The sequence below is a fragment of the Leptopilina boulardi genome, unplaced genomic scaffold (assembly GCF_019393585.1).
Source record: "Leptopilina boulardi isolate dan_hultmark-lab unplaced genomic scaffold, ZJU_Lbou_2.1 LbouV2_372, whole genome shotgun sequence".
NCBI lineage: Eukaryota > Metazoa > Arthropoda > Insecta > Hymenoptera > Figitidae > Leptopilina > Leptopilina boulardi.
Window position 1 is genome coordinate 2,245,196 of NW_026137943.1, and position 26,889 is coordinate 2,272,084.

At 34.4% G+C, this 26,889-nt stretch overlaps 1 protein-coding gene and 1 non-coding gene across 2 annotated transcripts; both read left to right on the plus strand.

Annotated features, from left to right (window-relative positions):
- The first annotated feature begins 17,658 nt into the window (after positions 1-17,658).
- Trnad-guc (transfer RNA aspartic acid (anticodon GUC)) lies at positions 17,659-17,730 on the plus strand. Its single transcript has one exon. It is a non-coding gene; the product is annotated as a tRNA-Asp (tRNA).
- Positions 17,731-21,998: 4,268 nt separating this feature from the next.
- On the plus strand, positions 21,999-26,356 carry LOC127287664 (zinc finger protein 410-like). Its single transcript, XM_051314721.1, has 2 exons — positions 21,999-24,022; positions 25,863-26,356. Exons 1-2 carry the CDS (start codon positions 23,133-23,135, stop codon positions 26,206-26,208), a joined length of 1,236 nt encoding a protein of 411 aa, XP_051170678.1. The 5' UTR covers positions 21,999-23,132; the 3' UTR covers positions 26,209-26,356.
- Positions 26,357-26,889: the final 533 nt, after the last annotated feature.

The window sequence follows — 26,889 nt, forward strand, 5'->3', positions numbered from 1 at the left end:
ATTTGCGAGATAATCGCTCCGGAATACCACCAATAAAATAGGGAAAAAGTTTCGAACAAAAAATGTATGGCGCACTTTTTGATTGGTCCAGCGGATGCTGAGCTACACTTAAAAATATTTTGGAAAAATTTTCGAAAAATTAAATTCACGACATAATTGTTCGGGAATACCTCCAAAGTAGTTAGAAGAAAGTTCTGAACAAAAAATGTATGGCGCACTTTTTGATTGGTCCAGCGGATGCTGAGCTACACTCAAAAATATTTTTGAAAAATTTTCGAAAAATTAAATTTGCGAGATAATTGATCTAAAATACCGCCAAAGTCTTAACCCGGGAGTCTCGAACAAAAAATGTATGGCGCACTTTTTGATTGGTCCAGCGGATGCTGAGCTACACTCAGATAAATTTTTTAAAAAATTTTGAAAAATTAAATTTGCGAGATAATTGATCGGAAATACCGCCAAAGTCTTAACCCGGGAGTCTCGAACAAAAAATGTATGGCGCACTTTTTGATTGGTCCAGCGGATGCTGAGCTACACTCAGATAAATTTTTTAAAAAATTTTGAAAAATTAAATTTGCGAGATAATTGATCGGGAATACCGCCAAAGTCTTAACCCGGGAGTCTCGAACAAAAAATGTATGGCGCACTTTTTGATTGGTCCAGCGGATGCTGAGCTACACTTAAAAATATTTTGGAAAAATTTTCGAAAAATTAAATTCACGACATAATTGTTCGGGAATACCTCCAAAGTAGTTAGAAGAAAGTTCTGAACAAAAAATGTATGGCGCACTTTTTGATTGGTCCAGCGGATGCTGAGCTACACTCAAAAATATTTTTGAAAAATTTTCGAAAAATTAAATTTGCGAGATAATCGTTCGGGAATACCGCCAAAGTCTTTAGCAAAAAGTAGCGAACAAAAAATGTATGGCGCACATTTTGATTGGTCCAAAGGATGCTTAGCTACACTAGAAAACAAATTTGGAAAAAATTTAGAAAAATTAAATTTGCGAGATAATCGCTCCGGAATACCACCAATAAAATAGGGAAAAAGTTTCGAACAAAAAATGTATGGCGCACTTTTTGATTGGTCCAGCGGATGCTGAGCTACACGTAAAAATATTTTGGAAAAATTTTCGAAAAATTAAATTCACGACATAATTGTTCGGGAATACCTCCAAAGTAGTTAGAAGAAAGTTCTGAACAAAAAATGTATGGCGCACTTTTTGATTGGTCCAGCGGATGCTGAGCTACACTCAAAAATATTTTTGAAAAATTTTCGAAAAATTAAATTTGCGAGATAATCGTTCGGGAATACCGCCAAAGTCTTTAGCAAAAAGTAGCGAACAAAAAATGTATGGCGCACATTTTGATTGGTCCAGCGGATGCTGAGCTACACTAGAAAACAAATTTGAAAAAAATTTAGAAAAATTAAATTTGCGAGATAATCGCTCCGGAATACCACCAATAAAATAGGGAAAAAGTTTCGAACAAAAAATGTATGGCGCACTTTTTGATTGGTCCAGCGGATGCTGAGCTACACGTAAAAATATTTTGGAAAAATTTTCGAAAAATTAAATTCACGACATAATTGTTCGGGAATACCTCCAAAGTAGTTAGAAGAAAGTTCTGAACAAAAAATGTATGGCGCACTTTTTGATTGGTCCAGCGGATGCTGAGCTACACTCAAAAATATTTTTGAAAAATTTTCGAAAAATTAAATTCACGACATAATTGTTCGGGAATACCGCCAAAGTAGTTAGAAGAAAGTTCTGAACAAAAAATGTATGGCGCACTTTTTGATTGGTCCAGCGGATACTGAGCTACAGTAAAAAACAAATTTGGAAAAAATTACAAAAAATTAAATTTCACAGATTTTCGGTCGGGAATATCACCAATAAAATAGTCAAAAAGTTTTGAACAAAAAATGTATAGCGCACTTTTTGATTGGTCCAGCGGATGCTGAGCTACACTCAAAAATATTTTGGAATAATTTTCGAAAAATTAAATTTGCGAGATAATCGTTCGGGAATACCGCCAAAGTCTTTAGCAAAAAGTAGCGAACAAAAAATGTATGGCGCACATTTTGATTGGTCCAGCGGATGCTGAGCTACACTAGAAAACAAATTTGGAAAAAATTTAGAAAAATTAAATTTGCGACATAATCGCTCCGGAATACCACCAATAAAATAGGGAAAAAGTTTCGAACAAAAAATGTATGGCGCACATTTTGATTGGTCCAGCGGATGCTGAGCTACACGTAAAAATATTTTGGAAAAATTTTCGAAAAATTAAATTCACGACATAATTGTTCGGGAATACCTCCAAAGTAGTTAGAAGAAAGTTCTGAACAAAAAATGTATGGCGCACTTTTTGATTGGTCTAGCGGATGCTGAGCTACACTCAAAAATATTTTTGAAAAATTTTCGAAAAATTAAATTTGCGAGATAATCGTTCGGGAATACCGCCAAAGTCTTTAGCAAAAAGTAGCGAACAAAAAATGTATGGCGCACATTTTGATTGGTCCAGCGGATGCTGAGCTACACTAGAAAACAAATTTGGAAAAAATTTAGAAAAATTAAATTTGCGAGATAATCGCTCCGGAATACCACCAATAAAATAGGGAAAAAGTTTCGAACAAAAAATGTATGGCGCACATTTTGATTGGTCCAGCGGATGCTGAGCTACACGTAAAAATATTTTGGAAAAATTTTCGAAAAATTAAATTCACGACATAATTGTTCGGGAATACCTCCAAAGTAGTTAGAAGAAAGTTCTGAACAAAAAATGTATGGCGCACTTTTTGATTGGTCCAGCAGATGCTGAGCTACACTCAAAAATATTTTTGAAAAATTTTCGAAAAATTAAATTCACGACATAATTGTTCGGGAATACCGCCAAAGTAGTTAGAAGAAAGTTCTGAACAAAAAATGTATGGCGCACTTTTTGATTGGTCCAGCGGATGCTGAGCTACACTTAAAAATATTTTGGAAAAATTTTCGAAAAATTAAATTCACGACATAATTGTTCGGGAATACCTCCAAAGTAGTTAGAAGAAAGTTCTGAACAAAAAATGTATGGCGCACTTTTTGATTGGTCCAGCGGATGCTGAGCTACACGTAAAAATATTTTGGAAAAATTTTCGAAAAATTAAATTCACGACATAATTGTTCGGGAATACCTCCAAAGTAGTTAGAAGAAAGTTCTGAACAAAAAATGTATGGCGCACTTTTTGATTGGTCCAGCAGATGCTGAGCTACACTCAAAAATATTTTTGAAAAATTTTCGAAAAATTAAATTCACGACATAATTGTTCGGGAATACCGCCAAAGTAGTTAGAAGAAAGTTCTGAACAAAAAATGTATGGCGCACTTTTTGATTGGTCTAGCGGATGCTGAGCTACACTCAAAAATATTTTTGAAAAATTTTCCAAAAATTAAATTTGCGAGATAATTGATCTAAAATACCGCCAAAGTCTTAACCCGGGAGTCTCGAACAAAAAATGTATGGCGCACTTTTTGATTGGTCCAGCGGATGCTGAGCTACACTCAGATAAATTTTTTAAAAAATTTTGAAAAATTAAATTTGCGAGATAATTGATCGGGAATACCGCCAAAGTCTTAACCCGGGAGTCTCGAACAAAAAATGTATGGCGCACTTTTTGATTGGTCCAGCGGATGCTGAGCTACACTCAGATAAATTTTTTAAAAAATTTTGAAAAATTAAATTTGCGAGATAATTGATCGGGAATACCGCCAAAGTCTTAACCCGGGAGTCTCGAACAAAAAATGTATGGCGCACTTTTTGATTGGTCCAGCGGATGCTGAGCTACACTTAAAAATATTTTGGAAAAATTTTCGAAAAATTAAATTCACGACATAATTGTTCGGGAATACCTCCAAAGTAGTTAGAAGAAAGTTCTGAACAAAAAATGTATGGCGCACTTTTTGATTGGTCCAGCGGATGCTGAGCTACACGTAAAAATATTTTGGAAAAATTTTCGAAAAATTAAATTCACGACATAATTGTTCGGGAATACCTCCAAAGTAGTTAGAAGAAAGTTCTGAACAAAAAATGTATGGCGCACATTTTGATTGGTCCAGCGGATGCTGAGCTACACTAGAAAAAAAATTTGGAAAAAATTTAGAAAAATTAAATTTGCGAGATAATCGCTCCGGAATACCACCAATAAAATAGGGAAAAAGTTTCGAACAAAAAATGTATGGCGCACTTTTTTATTGGTCCAGCGGATGCTGAGCTACACTTAAAAATATTTTGGAAAAATTTTCGAAAAATTAAATTCACGACGTAATTGTTCGGGAATACCGCCAAAGTAGTTAGAAGAAAGTTCTGAACAAAAAATGTATGGCGCACTTTTTGATTGGTCCAGCGGATACTGAGCTACAGTAAAAAACAAATTTGGAAAAAATTACAAAAAATTAAATTTCACAGATTTTCGGTCGGGAATATCACCAATAAAATAGTCAAAAAGTTCCGAACAAAAAATGTATAGCGCACTTTTAGATTGGTCCAGCGGATGCTGAGCTACACTCAAAAATATTTTGGAATAATTTTCGAAAAATTAAATTTGCGAGATAATCGTTCGGGAATACCGCCAAAGTCTTTAGCAAAAAGTAGCGAACAAAAAATGTATGGCGCACATTTTGATTGGTCCAGCGGATGCTGAGCTACACTAGGAAACAAGTTTGGAAAAATTTTCGAAAAATTAAATTCACGAGATAATCGTTCGGTAATACCGCCAAAGTAGTTAGAAGAAAGTTCTGAACAAAAAATGTATGGCGCACTTTTTGATTGGTCCAGCGGATACTGAGCTACAGTAAAAAACAAATTTGGAAAAAATTACAAAAAATTAAATTTCACAGATTTTCGGTCGGGAATATCACCAATAAAATAGTCAAAAAGTTCCGAACAAAAAATGTATAGCGCACTTTTTGATTGGTCCAGCGGATGCTGAGCTACACTCAAAAATATTTTGGAATAATTTTCGAAAAATTAAATTTGCGAGATAATCGTTCGGGAATACCGCCAAAGTCTTTAGCAAAAAGTAGCGAACAAAAAATGTATGGCGCACATTTTGATTGGTCCAGCGGATGCTGAGCTACACTAGAAAACAAATTTGGAAAAAATTTAGAAAAATTAAATTTGCGAGATAATCGCTCCGGAATACCACCAATAAAATAGGGAAAAAGTGTCGAACAAAAAATGTATGGCGCACTTTTTGATTGGTCCAGCGGATGCTGAGCTACACTGAGATAAATTTTTTAAAAAAATTTGAAAAATTAAATTTGCAAGATAATTGATAAGGAATGCCGCCAAAGTCTTAACCCGGGAGTCTCGAACAAAAAATGTATGGCGCACTTTTTGATTGGTCCAGCGGATGCTGAGCTACAATCAGATAAATTTTTTAAAAAATTTTAAAAAATTAAATTTGCGAAATAATTGATCTAAAATACCGCCAAAGTCTTAACCCGGGAGTCTCGAACAAAAAATGTATGGCGCACTTCTTGATTGGTCCAGCGGATGCTGAGCTACACTCAAAAATATTTTGGAATAATTTTCGAAAAATTAAATTTGCGAGATAATCGTTCGGGAATACCGCCAAAGTCTTTAGCAAAAAGTAGCGAACAAAAAATGTATGGCGCACATTTTGATTGGTCCAGCGGATGCTGAGCTACACTAGAAAACAAATTTGGAAAAAATTTAGAAAAATTAAATTTGCGAGATAATCGCTCCGGAATACCACCAATAAAATAGGGAAAAAGTGTCGAACAAAAAATGTATGGCGCACTTTTTGATTGGTCCAGCGGATGCTGAGCTACACTGAGATAAATTTTTTAAAAAAATTTGAAAAATTAAATTTGCAAGATAATTGATAAGGAATGCCGCCAAAGTCTTAACCCGGGAGTCTCGAACAAAAAATGTATGGCGCACTTTTTGATTGGTCCAGCGGATGCTGAGCTACAATCAGATAAATTTTTTAAAAAATTTTAAAAAATTAAATTTGCGAAATAATTGATCTAAAATACCGCCAAAGTCTTAACCCGGGAGTCTCGAACAAAAAATGTATGGCGCACTTCTTGATTGGTCCAGCGGATGCTGAGCTACACTCAAAAATATTTTGGAAAAATTTTCGAAAAATTAAATTTGCGAGATAATCGATCGGGAATACCGCCAAAGTCTTTAGCAAAAAGTAGCGAACAAAAAATGTATGGCGCACTTTTTGATTGGTCCAGCGGATGCTGAGCTACACTAGAAAACAAATTTGGAAAAAATTTAGAAAAATTAAATTTGCGAGATAATCGCTCCGGAATACCACCAATAAAATAGGGAAAAAGTTTCGAACAAAAAATGTATGGCGCACTTTTTTATTGGTCCAGCGGATGCTGAGCTACACTTAAAAATATTTTGGAAAAATTTTCGAAAAATTAAATTCACGACATAATTGTTCGGGAATACCGCCAAAGTAGTTAGAAGAAAGTTCTGAACAAAAAATGTATGGCGCACTTTTTGATTGGTCCAGCGGATGCTGAGCTACACTCAAAAATATTTTTGAAAAATTTTCGAAAAATTAAATTCACGACATAATTGTTCGGGAATACCGCCAAAGTAGTTAGAAGAAAGTTCTGAACAAAAAATGTATGGCGCACTTTTTGATTGGTCTAGCGGATGCTGAGCTACACTCAAAAATATTTTTGAAAAATTTTCGAAAAATTAAATTTGCGAGATAATCGTTCGGGAATACCGCCAAAGTCTTTAGCAAAAAGTAGCGAACAAAAAATGTATGGCGCACTTTTTGATTGGTCCAGCGGATGCTGAGCTACACTAGGAAACAAATTTGGAAAAATTTTCGAAAAATTAAATTCACGAGATAATCGTTCGGTAATACCGCCAAAGTAGTTAGAAGAAAGTTCTGAACAAAAAATGTATGGCGCACTTTTTGATTGGTCCAGCGGATGCTGAGCTACACTCAAAAATATTTTTGAAAAATTTTCGAAAAATTAAATTTGCGAGATAATCGTTCGGGAATACCGCCAAAGTCTTTAGCAAAAAGTAGCGAACAAAAAATGTATGGCGCACATTTTGATTGGTCCAGCGGATGCTGAGCTACACTAGGAAACAAATTTGGAAAAATTTTCGAAAAATTAAATTCACGAGATAATCGTTCGGTAATACCGCCAAAGTAGTTAGAAGAAAGTTCTGAACAAAAAATGTATGGCGCACTTTTTGATTGGTCCAGCGGATGCTGAGCTACACTCAAAAATATTTTTGAAAAATTTTCGAAAAATTAAATTTGCGAGATAATCGTTCGGGAATACCGCCAAAGTCTTTAGCAAAAAGTAGCGAACAAAAAATGTATGGCGCACATTTTGATTGGTCCAGCGGATGCTGAGCTACACTAGGAAACAAGTTTGGAAAAATTTTCGAAAAATTAAATTCACGAGATAATCGTTCGGTAATACCGCCAAAGTAGTTAGAAGAAAGTTCTGAACAAAAAATGTATGGCGCACTTTTTGATTGGTCCAGCGGATACTGAGCTACAGTAAAAAACAAATTTGGAAAAAATTACAAAAAATTAAATTTCACAGATTTTCGGTCGGGAATATCACCAATAAAATAGTCAAAAAGTTCCGAACAAAAAATGTATAGCGCACTTTTTGATTGGTCCAGCGGATGCTGAGCTACACTGAGATAAATTTTTTAAAAAAATTTGAAAAATTAAATTTGCAAGATAATTGATAAGGAATGCCGCCAAAGTCTTAACCCGGGAGTCTCGAACAAAAAATGTATGGCGCACTTTTTGATTGGTCCAGCGGATGCTGAGCTACAATCAGATAAATTTTTTAAAAAATTTTAAAAAATTAAATTTGCGAAATAATTGATCTAAAATACCGCCAAAGTCTTAACCCGGGAGTCTCGAACAAAAAATGTATGGCGCACTTCTTGATTGGTCCAGCGGATGCTGAGCTACACTCAAAAATATTTTGGAAAAATTTTCGAAAAATTAATTTTGCGAGATAATCGATCGGGAATACCGCCAAAGTCTTTAGCAAAAAGTAGCGAACAAAAAATGTATGGCGCACTTTTTGATTGGTCCAGCGGATGCTGAGCTACACTCAAAAATATTTTTGAAAAATTTTCGAAAAATTAAATTCACGACATAATCGTTCGGTAATACCGCCAAAGTAGTTAGAAGAAAGTTCTGAACAAAAAATGTATGGCGCACTTTTTGATTGGTCCAGCGGATGCTGAGCTACACTCAGATAAATTTTTTAAAAAATTTGAAAAATTAAATTTGCGAGATAATTGATCGGAAATACCGCCAAAGTCTTAACCCGGGAGTCTCGAACAAAAAATGTATAACGCACTTTTTGATTGGTCCAGCGGATGCTGAGCTACACTAGAAAACAAATTTGGAAAAAATTTAGAAAAATTAAATTTGCGAGATAATCGCTCCGGAATACCACCAATAAAATAGGGAAAAAGTTTCGAACAAAAAATGTATGGCGCACTTTTTTATTGGTCCAGCGGATGCTGAGCTACAATCAGGTAAATTTTTTAAAAAATTTTAGAAAATTAAATTTGCGAAATAATTGATCTAAAATACCGCCAAAGTCTTAACCCGGGAGTCTCGAACAAAAAATGTATGGCGCACTTTTTGATTGGTCCAGCGGATGCTGAGCTACACTCAGATAAATTTTTTAAAAAATTTTGAAAAATTAAATTTGCGAGATAATTGATCGGGAATACCGCCAAAGTCTTAACCCGGGAGTCTCGAACAAAAAATGTATGGCGCACTTTTTGATTGGTCCAGCGGATGCTGAGCTACACTTAAAAATATTTTGGAAAAATTTTCGAAAAATTAAATTCACGACATAATTGTTCGGGAATACCTCCAAAGTAGTTAGAAGAAAGTTCTGAACAAAAAATGTATGGCGCACTTTTTGATTGGTCCAGCGGATGCTGAGCTACACTCAAAAATATTTTTGAAAAATTTTCGAAAAATTAAATTTGCGAGATAATCGTTCGGGAATACCGCCAAAGTCTTTAGCAAAAAGTAGCGAACAAAAAATGTATGGCGCACATTTTGATTGGTCCAGCGGATGCTGAGCTACACTAGAAAACAAATTTGGAAAAAATTTAGAAAAATTAAATTTGCGAGATAATCGCTCCGGCATACCACTAATAAAATAGGGAAAAAGTTTCGAACAAAAAATGTATGGCGCACTTTTTGATTGGTCCAGCGGATGCTGAGCTACACTTAAAAATATTTTGGAAAAATTTTCGAAAAATTAAATTCACGACGTAATTGTTCGGGAATACCGCCAAAGTAGTTAGAAGAAAGTTCTGAACAAAAAATGTATGGCGCACTTTTTGATTGGTCCAGCGGATGCTGAGCTACACTCAAAAATATTTTTGAAAAATTTTCGAAAAATTAAATTTGCGAGATAATCGTTCGGGAATACCGCCAAAGTCTTTAGCAAAAAGTAGCGAACAAAAAATGTATGGCGCACTTTTTGATTGGTTCAGCGGATGCTGAGCTACACTCAAAAATATTTTTGAAAAATTTTCGAAAAATTAAATTTGCGAGATAATCGTTCGGGAATACCGCCAAAGTCTTTAGCAAAAAGTAGCGAACAAAAAATGTATGGCGCACATTTTGATTGGTCCAGCGGATGCTGAGCTACACTAGAAAACAAATTTGGAAAAAATTTAGAAAAATTAAATTTGCGAGATAATCGCTCCGGCATACCACTAATAAAATAGGGAAAAAGTTTCGAACAAAAAATGTATGGCGCACTTTTTGATTGGTCCAGCGGATGCTGAGCTACACTTAAAAATATTTTGGAAAAATTTTCGAAAAATTAAATTCACGACGTAATTGTTCGGGAATACCGCCAAAGTAGTTAGAAGAAAGTTCTGAACAAAAAATGTATGGCGCACTTTTTGATTGGTCCAGCGGATGCTGAGCTACACTCAAAAATATTTTTGAAAAATTTTCGAAAAATTAAATTTGCGAGATAATCGTTCGGGAATACCGCCAAAGTCTTTAGCAAAAAGTAGCGAACAAAAAATGTATGGCGCACATTTTGATTGGTCCAGCGGATGCTGAGCTACACTAGGAAACAAGTTTGGAAAAATTTTCGAAAAATTAAATTCACGAGATAATCGTTCGGTAATACCGCCAAAGTAGTTAGAAGAAAGTTCTGAACAAAAAATGTATGGCGCACTTTTTGATTGGTCCAGCGGATACTGAGCTACAGTAAAAAACAAATTTGGAAAAAATTACAAAAAATTAAATTTCACAGATTTTCGGTCGGGAATATCACCAATAAAATAGTCAAAAAGTTCCGAACAAAAAATGTATAGCGCACTTTTTGATTGGTCCAGCGGATGCTGAGCTACACTCAAAAATATTTTGGAATAATTTTCGAAAAATTAAATTTGCGAGATAATCGTTCGGGAATACCGCCAAAGTCTTTAGCAAAAAGTAGCGAACAAAAAATGTATGGCGCACATTTTGATTGGTCCAGCGGATGCTGAGCTACACTAGAAAACAAATTTGGAAAAAATTTAGAAAAATTAAATTTGCGAGATAATCGCTCCGGAATACCACCAATAAAATAGGGAAAAAGTGTCGAACAAAAAATGTATGGCGCACTTTTTGATTGGTCCAGCGGATGCTGAGCTACACTGAGATAAATTTTTTAAAAAAATTTGAAAAATTAAATTTGCAAGATAATTGATAAGGAATGCCGCCAAAGTCTTAACCCGGGAGTCTCGAACAAAAAATGTATGGCGCACTTTTTGATTGGTCCAGCGGATGCTGAGCTACAATCAGATAAATTTTTTAAAAAATTTTAAAAAATTAAATTTGCGAAATAATTGATCTAAAATACCGCCAAAGTCTTAACCCGGGAGTCTCGAACAAAAAATGTATGGCGCACTTCTTGATTGGTCCAGCGGATGCTGAGCTACACTCAAAAATATTTTGGAAAAATTTTCGAAAAATTAAATTTGCGAGATAATCGATCGGGAATACCGCCAAAGTCTTTAGCAAAAAGTAGCGAACAAAAAATGTATGGCGCACTTTTTGATTGGTCCAGCGGATGCTGAGCTACACTCAAAAATATTTTTGAAAAATTTTCGAAAAATTAAATTCACGACATAATCGTTCGGTAATACCGCCAAAGTAGTTAGAAGAAAGTTCTGAACAAAAAATGTATGGCGCACTTTTTGATTGGTCCAGCGGATGCTGAGCTACACTCAGATAAATTTTTTAAAAAATTTGAAAAATTAAATTTGCGAGATAATTGATCGGAAATACCGCCAAAGTCTTAACCCGGGAGTCTCGAACAAAAAATGTATAACGCACTTTTTGATTGGTCCAGCGGATGCTGAGCTACACTCCGATAAATTTTTTAAAAAATTTTGAAAAATTAAATTTGCGAGATAATTGATCGGGAATACCGCCAAAGTCTTAACCCGGGAGTCTCGAACAAAAAATGTATGGCGCACTTTTTGATTGGTCCAGCGGATGCTGAGCTACACTCAAAAATATTTTTGAAAAATTTTCGAAAAATTAAATTTGCGAGATAATCGTTCGGGAATACCGCCAAAGTCTTTAGCAAAAAGTAGCGAACAAAAAATGTATGGCGCACATTTTGATTGGTCCAGCGGATGCTGAGCTACACTAGAAAACAAATTTGGAAAAAATTTAGAAAAATTAAATTTGCGAGATAATCGCTCCGGAATACCACCAATAAAATAGGGAAAAAGTTTCGAACAAAAAATGTATGGCGCACTTTTTTATTGGTCCAGCGGATGCTGAGCTACAATCAGGTAAATTTTTTAAAAAATTTTAGAAAATTAAATTTGCGAAATAATTGATCTAAAATACCGCCAAAGTCTTAACCCGGGAGTCTCGAACAAAAAATGTATGGCGCACTTTTTGATTGGTCCAGCGGATGCTGAGCTACACTCCGATAAATTTTTTAAAAAATTTTGAAAAATTAAATTTGCGAGATAATTGATCGGGAATACCGCCAAAGTCTTAACCCAGGAGTCTCGAACAAAAAATGTATGGCGCACTTTTTGATTGGTCCAGCGGATGCTGAGCTACACTCAAAAATATTTTTGAAAAATTTTCGAAAAATTAAATTTGCGAGATAATTGTTCGGGAATACCGCCAAAGTCTTTAGCAAAAAGTAGCGAACAAAAAATGTATGGCGCACATTTTGATTGGTCCAGCGGATGCTGAGCTACACTAGAAAACAAATTTGGAAAAAATTTAGAAAAATTAAATTTGCGAGATAATCGCTCCGGAATACCACCAATAAAATAGGGAAAAAGTTTCGAACAAAAAATGTATGGCGCACTTTTTGATTGGTCCAGCGGATGCTGAGCTACACGTAAAAATATTTTGGAAAAATTTTCGAAAAATTAAATTCACGACATAATTGTTCGGGAATACCTCCAAAGTAGTTAGAAGAAAGTTCTGAACAAAAAATGTATGGCGCCCTTTTTGATTGGTCCAGCGGATACTGAGCTACAGTAAAAAACAAATTTGGAAAAAATTACAAAAAATTAAATTTCACAGATTTTCGGTCGGGAATATCACCAATAAAATAGTCAAAAAGTTCCGAACAAAAAATGTATAGTGCACTTTTTGATTGGTCCAGCGGATGCTGAGCTACACTCAAAAATATTTTGGAATAATTTTCGAAAAATTAAATTTGCGAGATAATCGTTCGGGAATACCGCCAAAGTCTTTAGCAAAAAGTAGCGAACAAAAAATGTATGGCGCACATTTTGATAGGTCCAGCGGATGCTGAGCTACACTAGAAAACAAATTTGGAAAAAATTTAGAAAAATTAAATTTGCGAGATAATCGCTCCGGAATACCACCAATAAAATAGGGAAAAAGTTTCGAACAAAAAATGTATGGCGCACTTTTTGATTGGTCCAGCGGATGCTGAGCTACACTTACAAATATTTTGGAAAAATTTTCGAAAAATTAAATTCACGACATAATTGTTCGGGAATACCGCCAAAGTAGTTAGAAGAAAGTTCTGAACAAAAAATGTATGGCGCACTTTTTGATTGGTCCAGCGGATGCTGAGCTACACTCAAAAATATTTTTGAAAAATTTTCGAAAAATTAAATTTGCGAGATAATCGTTCGGGAATATTGCCAAAGTCTTTAGCAAAAAGTAGCGAACAAAAAATGTATGGCGCACATTTTGATTGGTCCAGCGGATGCTGAGCTACACTAGGAAACAAATTTGGAAAAAATTTAGAAAAATTAAATTTGCGAGATAATTGCTCCGGAATACCACCAATAAAATAGGGAAAAAGTTTCGAACAAAAAATGTATGGCACACTTTTTGATTGGTCCAGCGGATGCTGAGCTACACTCAAAAATATTTTGGAAAAATTTTCGAAAAATTAAATTCACTACATAATCGTTCGGTAATACCGCTAAAGTAGTTAGAAGAAAGTTCTGAACAAAAAATGTATGGCGCACATTTTGATTGGTCCAGCGGATGCTGAGCTACACTAGAAAACAAATTTGGAAAAAATTTAGAAAAATTAAATTTGCGAGATAATTGCTCCGGAATACCACCAATAAAATAGGGAAAAAGTTTCGAACAAAAAATGTATGGCGCACTTTTTGATTGGTCCAGCGGATGCTGAGCTACACTCAGATTAATTTTTTAAAAAATTTAGAAAAATTAAATTTGCGAGATAATTGATCAGGAATACCGCTAAAGTCTTAACCCGAGAGTCTCGAACAAAAAATGTATAGCGCACTTTTTGATTGGTCCAGCGGATGCTGAGCTACACTGAGATAAATTTTTTAAAAAATTTTAAAAAATTTTGAAAAATTAAATTTGCGAGATAATTAATCGGGAATACCGCCAAAGTCTTAACCCGGGAGTCTCGAACAAAAAATGTATGGGGCACTTTTTGATTGGTCCAGCGGATGCTGAGCTACACTCACTAAAACTGGGGAAAAATTTTCGAAAAAAAAAATTTGCCAGATACTGACTCGGGAATAATGCCAAAAAATTGAGCAAAAAGTCTCGAACAAATAATGTATGGCGCACTTTTTGATTGGTCCAGCGGATGCTGAGCTACACTCACTAAAACTGGGGAAAAATTTTCGAAAAAAAAAATTTGCCAGAAACTGACTCGGGAATAATGCCAAAAAATTGAGCAAAAAGTCTCGAACAAAAAATGTATGGCGCACTTTTTGATTGGTCCAGCGGATGCTGAGCTACACTCAGATTAATTTTTTAAAAAATTTAGAAAAATTAAATTTGCGAGATAATTGATCAGGAATACCGCTAAAGTCTTAACCCGAGAGTCTCGAACAAAAAATGTATAGCGCACTTTTTGATTGGTCCAGCGGATGCTGAGCTACACTGAGATAAATTTTTTAAAAAATTTTAAAAAATTTTGAAAAATTAAATTTGCGAGATAATTAATCGGGAATACCGCCAAAGTCTTAACCCGGGAGTCTCGAACAAAAAATGTATGGGGCACTTTTTGATTGGTCCAGCGGATGCTGAGCTACACTCACTAAAACTGGGGAAAAATTTTCGAAAAAAAAAATTTGCCAGATACTGACTCGGGAATAATGCCAAAAAATTGAGCAAAAAGTCTCGAACAAATAATGTATTGCGCACTTTTTGATTGGTCCAGCGGATGCTGAGCTACACTCACTAAAACTGGGGAAAAATTTTCGAAAAAAAAAATTTGCCAGAAACTGACTCGGGAATAATGCCAAAAAATTGAGCAAAAAGTCTCGAACAAAAAATGTATGGCGCACTTTTTGATTGGTCCAGCGGATGCTGAGCTACACTCACTAAAACTGGGGAAAAATTTTCGAAAAAAAAAATTTGCCAGATACTGACTCGGGAATAATGCCAAAAAATTGAGCAAAAAGTCTCGAACAAATAATGTATGGCGCACTTTTTGATTGGTCCAGCGGATGCTGAGCTACACTCACTAAAACTGGGGAAAAATTTTCGAAAAAAAAAATTTGCCAGATACTGACTCGGGAATAATGCCAAAAAATTGAGCAAAAAGTCTCGAACAAATAATGTATGGCGCACTTTTTGATTGGTCCAGCGGATGCTGAGCTACACTCACTAAAACTGGGGAAAAATTTTCGAAAAAAAAAATTTGCCAGATACTGACTCGGGAATAATCCCAAAAAATTGAGCAAAAAGTCTCGAACAAAAAATGTATGGCGCACTTTATGGTTGGTCTAGCGGATGCTGAGCAACACACAAATAAATTTTGAAGAAATTTTCAAAAAATTAAATTTGAGAGATAATTGTTCCGGAACACCGTGAAAGTCTTAAGTTGAGAGTCTTGTATATGGAATGTATGGCGCACTTTTTTATAGAATCTAAATCATTATATGATGGTTTCTGTTTTTCACGTGAACTAAATGAATCTGCCAAATTCGTAGTATTGATATGTTACTAATAAATCATTTTAAACAAATTTATGCATGAATCTTGTTCCATCGTCGGAATACCGATGTGGTGGTTCCTTTTGGGCACGCAGTAAAAGCGAAATAGTTAATGGAATGAACCAAGAGTATATGGGATTATACCTAGTTCGTTGAATATTTCTCGAGTTCTATTTATGACAAATCATCGCAGTATTTTTCTCTATCCCTGAGACTGGCTCCCCGTCGTTTTTTGAATCTTCCTCTGACTACCGTGCTAAAGCATTTTTAAATTTGCGAACTCTTTATACTATATACGAAATATATACCTTTGCGACCCAAAGACTTGTGTTCCTATCTTTTTATTATTTATTATTACCGAAAGATTCTCATTATTAAAATTTTGAGTCTTCTTTTAATGGCTTAATTTATGAATGGAACGTTTTTTAATGTTGCATTTTAAATCAATATTCTTCCTATCGAATTGTTTAATATTGTTACATCTTTATGCAGAATTTGTTATTATTACTACGATATATATTGTTTAAGAGATTATGAAACATATCTAAATTTTTCGATATTACCTAAAAAAACTAAATTTCTATTTTAATTCTCTAGAAAGGGAAATTTATTGGTATACTATTTAAGGAACAGACAATTTTGTTGACAGTTGACATATTTAAATTGAATTAAAAAAAAAAGATTTAGGATATTTTATCAATTCATTGTAAAATTTAAGTATTGAAAATTAAAATACAAGGTAGGAAATTGAAATTTCATATAATCTTTCATCATTTACTAATTTCGTTAACAACTCTATATTGAAATTGCATAAATTGGCAATAAATCCCGGCCTCTAATTTCATCCATAAATTGACAATATTTCCCAGTTCTTTTTAAATTCCTCTAGCAGCTTCTTTATAAATTCTCATTCTTTATAAACTCACTGCCTCCTCATTAAATTATGCACAAGGTGAAAAAAAATATAAAAAATGAAACCTGACATTGTAGAATATTGGGTATCTCCGGGAGCAGAGAAAAGTTAGTAATAAATTTTGTCGTTTTGGAACGATGGTATATATATATATTCAAGATTTGGGAAGGTAGACTTTATAATTCCAAACTATATAAACCGGACTTTTGAATGCATATATGTATATATATATTGAAAACAGTGGTGAGGTTCTGACTAATGGAATCACGCTTCACCTCCTGGAGATACGTTTCCTTCTTTATCTCCAAAGATTCTCCACGGATCCCAAAGTCACCTTATACAACTTCTTGATTCGAGGTAAATTATGTGATATATATATATGTTGGACTTAAGGTATAAACTGGAAACATAACAGTGTTGAAAATATCATATTTGTATTTCCAATTCAAGAACCCCCATAGATATATTTTTGCTTGCGAACAAGAGCATTTTATATTTTTATCTGCCATAGATGTAGCATTAATGTAGAATAACTAATTATGTATAAATAATGGTCAAATTATTATAAAAAGTAACTTTTCAAAAGTTGACAACTTAAAACTTTAAAATAAAATTCTCCGTTTTCCTGGCATAAATAATAATAATAATTATTTGTCTGCTAAATAAATTTAGTAACAAAATTTTTTTTTAATAGAAATACTTTAAATATAAAAATAAGAAATAATTAATAATAATAATTTAACAGAGAGAAATTACAAAATTTACACTCGCACGTTGAGAAGGTCTAAACAGGTCAATGCGTAAATTGCAACTAATTTAATTGCCTTTGTGATTTTCCAATCACATTGTTTATTATCATCGAAATTTATATCCTTTGTTCTTCAATGTAAACATACAGCTTGGGACGCAGGTATAGAAATATCCCTTCCATATACATTTAAAATAATTTCAAATTCATTATATTTATTTCATTGATTGAATTATTTTTTGGAATTTTCAATTTTATTGAAAAATTTTAATGCAAAATAAAAAAGTGACTTTATTAATTAAGAAAAATAAAGGATAATTATAAAAAAAAAATTCTTAATACTATATGTAATTTAAAATAATATTACTTAGAATTTTTTTCCCGGTGAAAAAAATTTCAGGTTAATTCCCGCTTTTCACGTGTGGTGGCTCTTCAGTTCTAAATATGACGTCATCATCGCTCGCGCCATTTTGAGTTGAGGTCTACAGTACCCCTATCTTCAGTAGTATAGTGGTCAGTATCCCCGCCTGTCACGCGGGAGACCGGGGTTCGATTCCCCGCTGGAGAGAATTTTTTTTTTTAATTTTGCAAAATTGTTAAATATAAAACTTTTAATCTTTTTTTCTGTTTCAGATGCAGCAGTATGATGATTCCTCCACAGTACCTAAAATTTCAGCTATATTGCCAACATTGCCTCAATATTATCATTATTTTTGGAATTCCAATATTAGAATCTTGAGGCAATGTTGCGAAGGGATTTATTAGAAAACTAAATCGTAATAATATTATTTATGCATTTATGATGCCTAAAATTTCGTTAATATTCAGAACTTGTTAACTATTTCTGTATACAGAGTAAATCAAAATGCCAAGTTTTCAAGTTATAGTAAATTTATAGAAGTTTTAAGATGATAATAATAAGACGTGCGCGGAATTTGACTCTGTATGGGGGTCGACATCGTGATTTCACGCCCACGTTTTAAAAACGAAAATATTGCATTTTAATATAATGATAATGTACTACCGATGAAAAGAAGATTCGTGGGCAACAGTATAAATTTCTTTGTAAAATGCCTTGACATAAACGTCGTCATAATCGTCTTGTCCGCGGGCACATGCAAACGACCAGTGGCAAAAAACATCCCGCTTATATACATATATATGAATATCCTAACCACCCCATTTTTTTATTTTCTTTATGATCTTGTCTCTTGGCTTATTATAAATATATCTCTCGCAATGGAGAAACAAATTATTTTTTTTCTTCTAAAATAAAATTCACAAATTCTTTGAATATTCATAAATATATTTAAAATCAGTCTTCTAAAATGAATTTTTTAAATATGTTTTTAAAAAATAATCTTTTCTTTGCAGGAGTTTATAATATATGTATATATCTACACACATAAAATTAAAAGGCATTAAAATAAGCTGCAACGCTTATAATTTTAATCCAATTTTGCTTATTTTATAATCCATTTTGGTATTAAAATAAGCAAAATTGGATTAAAATAATAAGCGTTGCAGCTTATTTTAATGCCTTTTAATTTTCTGTGTATGCCGTAAAATAAGTTTGGAAAAAATTTTTTTTAAAGTGAAAAAATATATATAGGAAAAATTTGTTAATTTCGATTTTAAAGGTAAATACTCGGGTAAATAATTAATCAAATAAATATTTATAGTAAATCTTAGTCGTTTTGTGTGTAAAATAGGCGTTTCACATTATGACTGCGCTATGAAAGATCGGAGTGTGCAGTGCACAAGTTTCTCCGCATGCTGTCAAAGGCATATTATATATATATATATACAGTCTCGGTGCTCTTGTTTCCCTTTTGCACTGGGGGAGGTCGCGAATCCCTGCCGCGTAGATAATTAGATCGCTACCAACCACCTTCATTTTAACGCATCTTCACCTCTTTTTCAGCCCTTTTTTTCTCTCCCCTTAACACTCCCTTTTTTACTTTCTTCACACTTATATAGATGTATCAAAATTAATATTATATATTAAAAGAGGAATTATTTCGCGTATATTTTACAAGGTTACTATGGGATCGGTTACTATGGCAATAGTTACTATGCGGCAAGCAATAGTTACTACGGCAATTGTTACTATGCGGCAATAGTTACTACGGCAATTGTTACTATGCGGCAATAGCTACTACGGCAATAGTTCCTACGGCAATTGTTACTATGCGGAAATAGTTACTACGGCAATTGTTACTATGCGGCAATAGTTACTACGGCAATAGTTACTACGGCAATTGTTACTACGGCAATTGTTACTATGCGGCAATAGTTACTATAGCAAAGTAGTTACAATGCGGCAATAGTTCCTATGCGGCAATAGTTACTACGGCAATTGTTACTATGCGGCAATAGTTACTACGGCAATTGTTACTATGCGGCAATAGCTACTACGGCAATAGTTCCTACGGCAATTGTTACTATGCGGAAATAGTTACTACGGCAATTGTTACTATGCGGCAATAGTTACTACGGCAATAGTTACTACGGCAATTGTTACTACGGCAATTGTTACTATGCGGCAATAGTTACTATAGCAAAGTAGTTACAATGCGGCAATAGTTCCTATGCGGCAATAGTTACTACGGCAATTGTTACTATGCGGCAATAGTTACTATGGCAATTGTTATTATGCGGCAATAGTTACTACGGCAATAGTTACTATAGCAAAGTAGTTACAATGCGGCAATAGTTACTACGACAACAGTTACTACGGCAATTGTTACTATGCGGCAATAGTTACTCTAGCAAAGTAGTTACAATGCGGCAATAGTTCCTATGCGGCAATAGTTACTATGACAATAGTTACTACGGCAATTGTTACTATGCGGCAATAGTTACTACGACAATAGTTACTAGAGCAATTGTTACTATGCAGCAATAGTTACTATAGCAAAGTAGTTACAATGCGGCAATAGTTACTATGACAATAGTTACTACGGCAATTGATATTGTGCGGCAATTGTTACTATGGCAATAGTTACAATACGGCAATTGTTACTACGGCAATAGCTACTATGGCAGCCGTAACTATGGCAACGGTTACAATGGCAACAGTTACTACGGCAATTGATATTATGCGGCAATTGTTACTATGGCAATAGTTACAATGCGGCAATTGTTACTACGGCAATAGCTACTATGGCAGCCGTAACTATGGCAACGGTTACAATGGCAACAGTTACTACGGCAATTGTTACTATGCGGCAATAGTTACTATAGCAAAGTAGTTACAATGCGGCAATAGTTCCTATGCGGCAATAGTTACTACGGCAATAGTTACTACGGCAATTGTTACTATGCGGCAATAGTTACTATGGCAATTGTTATTATGCGGCAATAGTTACTACGGCAATAGTTACTATAGCAAAGTAGTTACAATGCGGCAATAGTTACAACGACAACAGTTACTACGGCAATTGTTACTATGCGGCAATAGTTACTCTAGCAAAGTAGTTACAATGCGGCAATAGTTCCTATGCGGCAATAGTTACTATGACAATAGTTACTACGGCAATTGTTACTATGCGGCAATAGTTACTACGACAATAGTTACTAGAGCAATTGTTACTATGCGGCAATAGTTACTATAGCAAAGTAGTTACAATGCGGCAATAGTTACTATGACAATAGTTACTACGGCAATTGATATTGTGCGGCAATTGTTACTATGGCAATAGTTACAATGCGGCAATTGTTACTACGGCAATAGCTACTATGGCAGCCGTAACTATGGCAACGGTTACAATGGCAACAGTTACTACGGCAATTGATATTATGCGGCAATTGTTACTATGGCAATAGTTACAATGCGGCAATTGTTACTACGGCAATAGCTACTATGGCAGCCGTAACTATGGCAACGGTTACAATGGCAACAGTTACTACGGCAATTGTTACTATGCGGCAATAGTTACTATAGCAAAGTAGTTACAATGCGGCAATAGTTCCTATGCGGCAATAGTTACTACGGCAATAGTTACTACGGCAATTGTTACTATGCGGCAATAGTTACTATGGCAATTGTTATTATGCGGCAATAGTTACTACGGCAATAGTTACTATAGCAAAGTAGTTACAATGCGGCAATAGTTACTACGACAACAGTTACTACGACAATAGTTACTAGAGCAATTGTTACTATGCGGCAATAGTTACTATAGCAAAGTAGTTACAATGCGGCAATAGTTACTATGACAATAGTTACTACGGCAATTGATATTGTGCGGCAATTGTTACTATGGCAATAGTTACAATGCGGCAATTGTTACTACGGCAATAGCTACTATGGCAGCCGTAACTATGGCAACGGTTACAATGGCAACAGTTACTACGGCAATTGATATTATGCGGCAATTGTTACTATGGCAATAGTTACAATGCGGCAATAGTTACTAAGGCAATAGCTACTATGGCAGCCGTAACTATGGCAACAGTTACTACGGCAATATTTCCTGTGTAATTAATTAAAAAATTTATATTCTTTTTAATATGAAAAGAAACGCGCCTATAGTGAAAGAAAATCACAAATGCGTAAAACAGCTTTCTTTAATTCTATACGCATACAAAAAAGAGAGAAGCAATTCGTCATGCCTTCAGTCTTATTTTTCTTCTTCTTTTTTTTCATTAACTTCATCTCGCAAAGAGTATATACACACACTTTTGTCCTCAACACTAAATCAACCAGTTTTAACGATCACGGTTCTTCATTGCGTAAAAGACATCTTCCCCAAAGTACATATATACGATAAACCAGAATAAGAAGAGAATGTGTGGGTAACAGAATGAATCTCGTTCCAGTCGGTCAGTCAGTTGTGCGGTGAGAGTCAGTGCGGGTGATTAAGCGTGCATCTTTTACTTCAAGAAGAAGAAGAAGAAGAATAAGGGAACGGTGGATAGGATATACTAGTACCAATGATGAAGGAAAAGAAAAGGACGAAGAGGAGGAAACGAGTCTTGGGAGGAGAAGGAACCGTCGGTCGGTGACGGTCAGCGAGCGCGAGCTGACCTATGACCCATGCGTCTTTCTCTCTTTTTCTCTCTCTCTCTCTTTTAGCCAGTCGTCGGATCTCTTTGCACACCCGTGGCTAAGGTCCCGGCGTGGGCGATGTTGCGGGGAGGGGTGCATGTTGGCCCGCGGGCGTCCCGGGACCGTGAGAACACCACCTATAATATTATTTAGTCTGCCCTCTACGCGAGAAAAGGACGATGAGAAGGAGAGAGAGAGAAAAAGAGAGATGACTTGAAGGAGAGGGAGATGGCTGAAGAGAAAGAAAGAGAGTGAGAAGGTACCGGTAAAGAGCAGCTAACTATAGGCGCTATACACGGTTTACTCTCGCGCATTAATTGCCGTCGTAAATTGTTGCGGCTTTACAGTCAAGTCAATGTGAAATGGTACGGCGCGGCACGAAGAGCAAAATTCCCTTTAGTTGTCGATCTTTTCCGCATTAAATCCCTCTTGTATTTCTTTAACCTAATCCAAATGGATTAGAAATACGTTATAAAAAATATCTATTAAGATTAAGACTCCCGAAAAATATTATTTTTTTCCCATTCTTTTTTTAAGGTTAAGGTATATAATATAAATTGTATACATCAATTGGAGAATTGGGTGTATGATAGCGCACGCTTAATGCCAGAGGGTACTCCCCCGCAAATGTGAAGGCGCGTGTGTGTTGCCAGGCCGCCAAGTCCCAGCTGTACAAGATGCAATGGGGACGAGTGGGCCCAATGTGAATCTCAGATACCTGCCGTCAGGTGGCTCCACCAGCAGCGCTCGTCAGCGAGTTGCTGAAGCAGTCGCGAAGGCGCTTTCGTAACGCCAACAACTTGCGTCTTGTTCCCAAAGATGCCAACGGACACGCGCCCATTTTATCAGTGATCAATTAATTCTTCTTGATATTGAATCAATGTGAGAGGTGTGATTTAAATTTCTAAAAATAGACAATGCAGCAAGATCAGCGCGAGATGACAAAAACAACATCTGATCTTGAATCAGTCTCATCAACGGAGACAACGGGTTTAACTCTACAAAGTGTTTTACAAAGCGTACAAACTTACTTGACCCTCCAAAGACTTCACGCGAGTGGGGCGACAAATGTATCATCATCATCATCATCTTCAACCCCATCATCAATATCAACCCTGGGGCTTCAAGGGGCATTACTCGCTGCCCTACAAAGGGTTGCCCTCTTACCCCCTGGTCATGCTGCAGCAGCTGCACTCAATCTACAAGCACTCGAGACCTATCTAACTCTTCATCGTCTTCATGCAAGTGGAGCTGCAACTGTATCATCAACTGGACCTAGTCAGCGTTGCTCAATGACCTTTGGTTCTTTGACAAAAACAGATCATTTAGGTTTGGATCATATACTCCAATCAAATTCCTTAGACGAAGATGATGGATCACATCTTGATTTTGTCACCGATCCAGAGGAGGATTTAGCACTACTTGACGATGATGATGATACAACAATATTAAGGGAGAATTCAATTTCGTCAAATCATGATGTACTTTTGCAACGAATAGTATCGGATGGTGGTAGTCAAATTTTACCGACGGGCAATAATAATACCACTACCACAACAACGGGACAATTGGTGCAAAGTTCGACGTTACAAGCGACATCAACATCAAATACAGATGTTAATTTAATGCAAAGAAATTGCCGTGCTGCAAGGCCCAAGAAACAATTTATTTGCAAATTTTGCAATCGACAATTTACAAAGAGCTATAATCTATTGATTCATGAGAGAACACATACGGATGAAAGGCCCTATTCCTGTGATATTTGCGGCAAGGCATTCCGTCGGCAAGATCATCTTCGTGATCACAGGTGGGATTTTTATTTTCAATTTTGGATTTATCTTAATGATTTTATTTTTATAAATCAAATATTTATATCAAGAAAATCATGTGATATGCTAAAAAAGAGGAATCAAGTTATTAAATGAAAATTAAGTTTAGAAATGTGCAAAAGCAGCGGCTCAGATCTTGTAAATCTGTTTAAAAAAAAATCCAAATTAAAGATATTATAAATATTCTATATTTTCAAAATTGAATCATTTTAATGCATTCACAGAAAATTATAAGCTGCAACGCTTATTATTTTAATCCAATTTTGCTTATTTTAATTCATTTTGGTATTAAAATAAGCAAAATTGTATTAAAATAATAAGCATTGCAGCTTATTTTAATGCCTTTTAATTTTCTGTGTTAAAAAATTTTAACTGATTTTTTAAGCGTGAATTATTAGAAAATAATTGTTTCAATTTGCCAACAGAGGATTTAAACAAAAAAACAGGATTTTAAGAGAAGATAATGAATAATAAATTTTTAAATATTACTCGCTGTTTTTTTAGTTGGTAGTGAAGTCAAAACACAGCGTGATCCTTGAAATTATGACTCATAAAAGTCCTTAAAGATTCTTTATTCTTCGATCCTTTAATATTTCCCATTTTTTCTGCAATAAAAAAGGTTAAATCGGTTATAAACACTTTATTTCCGTTATAGTGTTTGAGAAAAAAAAATTTTACTATATTAAAATTAATATTTTAAATATTATTGTAAATATCTATTAAATAAAAAAAAGTAAATTATTTTTTGCTAACATAAAAATGTTACCATTAACTAAAAAAAAAATTTATGTAACTTTTTTTTCACTCGTTAAAAAAGTGTGTTTTTTTTAAAGTAGAATTTATAAGCGAAAATTTTAGGAAACATTATATGTTTAAGTTGACAATAAATCTTGAATTCTTACAAAAAAAAAATTCAAGTGTCATTTTGATACTAAAAATTTAGTAACCAAGTGTCTCTTTTGACTTCCGGGCCTTTTCAGGATAATTTAAGTCAGTTTAGATAAAAAATCTCGCGCATAAAAATGAGAAAACAGGTTTATTATCTGACACCATCTGCCACAAGTTGGTAATTTCAAAGAATCATTTGTAAAATCACTATATATAACCCAAAATTTATGTATCGGCAAGTGAAAATAATTCTCCAAAAATTATAATATATGTATATACATATATTTATAATTATATATATACACATGCGCAACAGTTTATAAATTTAGAAAATAGAAATTTTGTTTATTTCTAAAAATAATTTGCTGTTTTTTTCACAATAAATTAAAATTTAATTAATAATTAAATTTTATAGTCATTAATGAAAACGCAGCAATTATTTTCAATTAAATTATTGAAAATTTAATTATAGCAGAAAATTTTAATTCTCTATTAAAAAAAAATTAATATTCCTAAATCAAATTGAGAAGAAAAGATATATGATTTATTTTTAATAATAAAAAAAAAATTTATTCTAAACTTACAACAATAGATAATAATATTGTTGTTAATGACAAGTAATGAAAATTACTGCATGTTCTAGAATGAATTTATTGTCTATTTTATTATCGCTTATGATTTCAACTAAAGGCGCAAATACTTTGAAGAATAATAGACATGTTTTATAATTGTTTTCCATTGTTGAATAATTAGTTTTCTGATTCAAATTTTATTTTTACGATCAATGATGATATTTTTCCAAGCTTCTTCTTTATACTATTTTACAACAACAACATAAATAATAATAATAATAATAATAATAATAATAATAATAATAATAATAATAATAAATAACGAAAATACAATAAATTTTGGTAATTTTTTTTGCAGGTACATTCACAGTAAGGAAAAGCCATTCAAGTGTGCGGAATGTGGGAAGGGATTCTGTCAGAGTAGAACATTGGCCGTTCATAAAATTCTTCACATGGAGGAATCGCCGCATAAATGTCCAGTTTGTGCGCGAAGTTTCAATCAGAGGAGCAATTTAAAAACACATTTATTAACGCACACTGACATAAAGCCATATCATTGCGCAAATTGTGGCAAAGTTTTTCGTAGAAATTGCGATTTAAGAAGGCATTCGTTAACTCATAATCTTGGTGTTGCGGCGTCGCCACCATCGCCGGGAATTCCCGTACCTGGATCGAGCGCTGCTGTTCTCCAAGAGACATCCTAGCACACCCTTTAAAAAAAATTTTTTTTTTTTTTTTTGTGTACATGTGCACGCTTCCTCTCATCAAAAATTCCCTTAAAAAATATCTTCGCTAATTTTTTTTCCGTCATTATTTTTTAGCGCGTAAGTCATCATACACACTTTTTTTTTTTTTTTTAAATAATTCTACCCACTTGGAAAGATTCCCCGGAAAGTGCCCCCTGGAGGTCCTATCAAAATTCCGCCGGAACTTTCAACGTATAATTCCGTCGGAATACCATCGGAGTTCCAAAGAATTTCCGCCGGAACCTCCAACGTAATTCCGTCGGAATTCCATCGAAGTTCCAAAGAATTTCCGCCGGAACCTCCAACGTAATTCCGTCGGAATTCCATCGGAGTTTCAAAGAATTTCCGATGGGATTCTGACAGAATTCTGACGGAATTCCGATTAACTTTTTTCAAAATTTTTAAGAGTCCTAATTCCGTCGGAATCCCATCGGAAATTCTTTGGAACTTCGATGGAATTCCGACGGAATTATACGTTGAAAGTTCCGGCGGAATTTTGATAGGACCTCCAGGGGGCACTTTCCGGGGAACCTTTCCAAGTGGGTAGGCTCGTGCGATAAATGTAATTATTTTTTTTTTACAAAAATAGATAATTGAAAAATAATGATATGAATTGATAAATGTAATAAATGAATTGTA

What these genes read in the sequence shown, in the direction of transcription:
- LOC127287664 (XM_051314721.1), top strand. Translation starts at nt 23,133, where the DNA reads ATGCAGCAAGATCAGCGCGAGATGACAAAAACAACATCTGATCTTGAA. An exon ending in GATCATCTTCGTGATCACAG is followed by an intron (nt 24,023 to 25,862) that starts GTGGGATTTTTA and finishes TTTTTTTTGCAG; the next exon opens with GTACATTCACAGTAAGGAAA.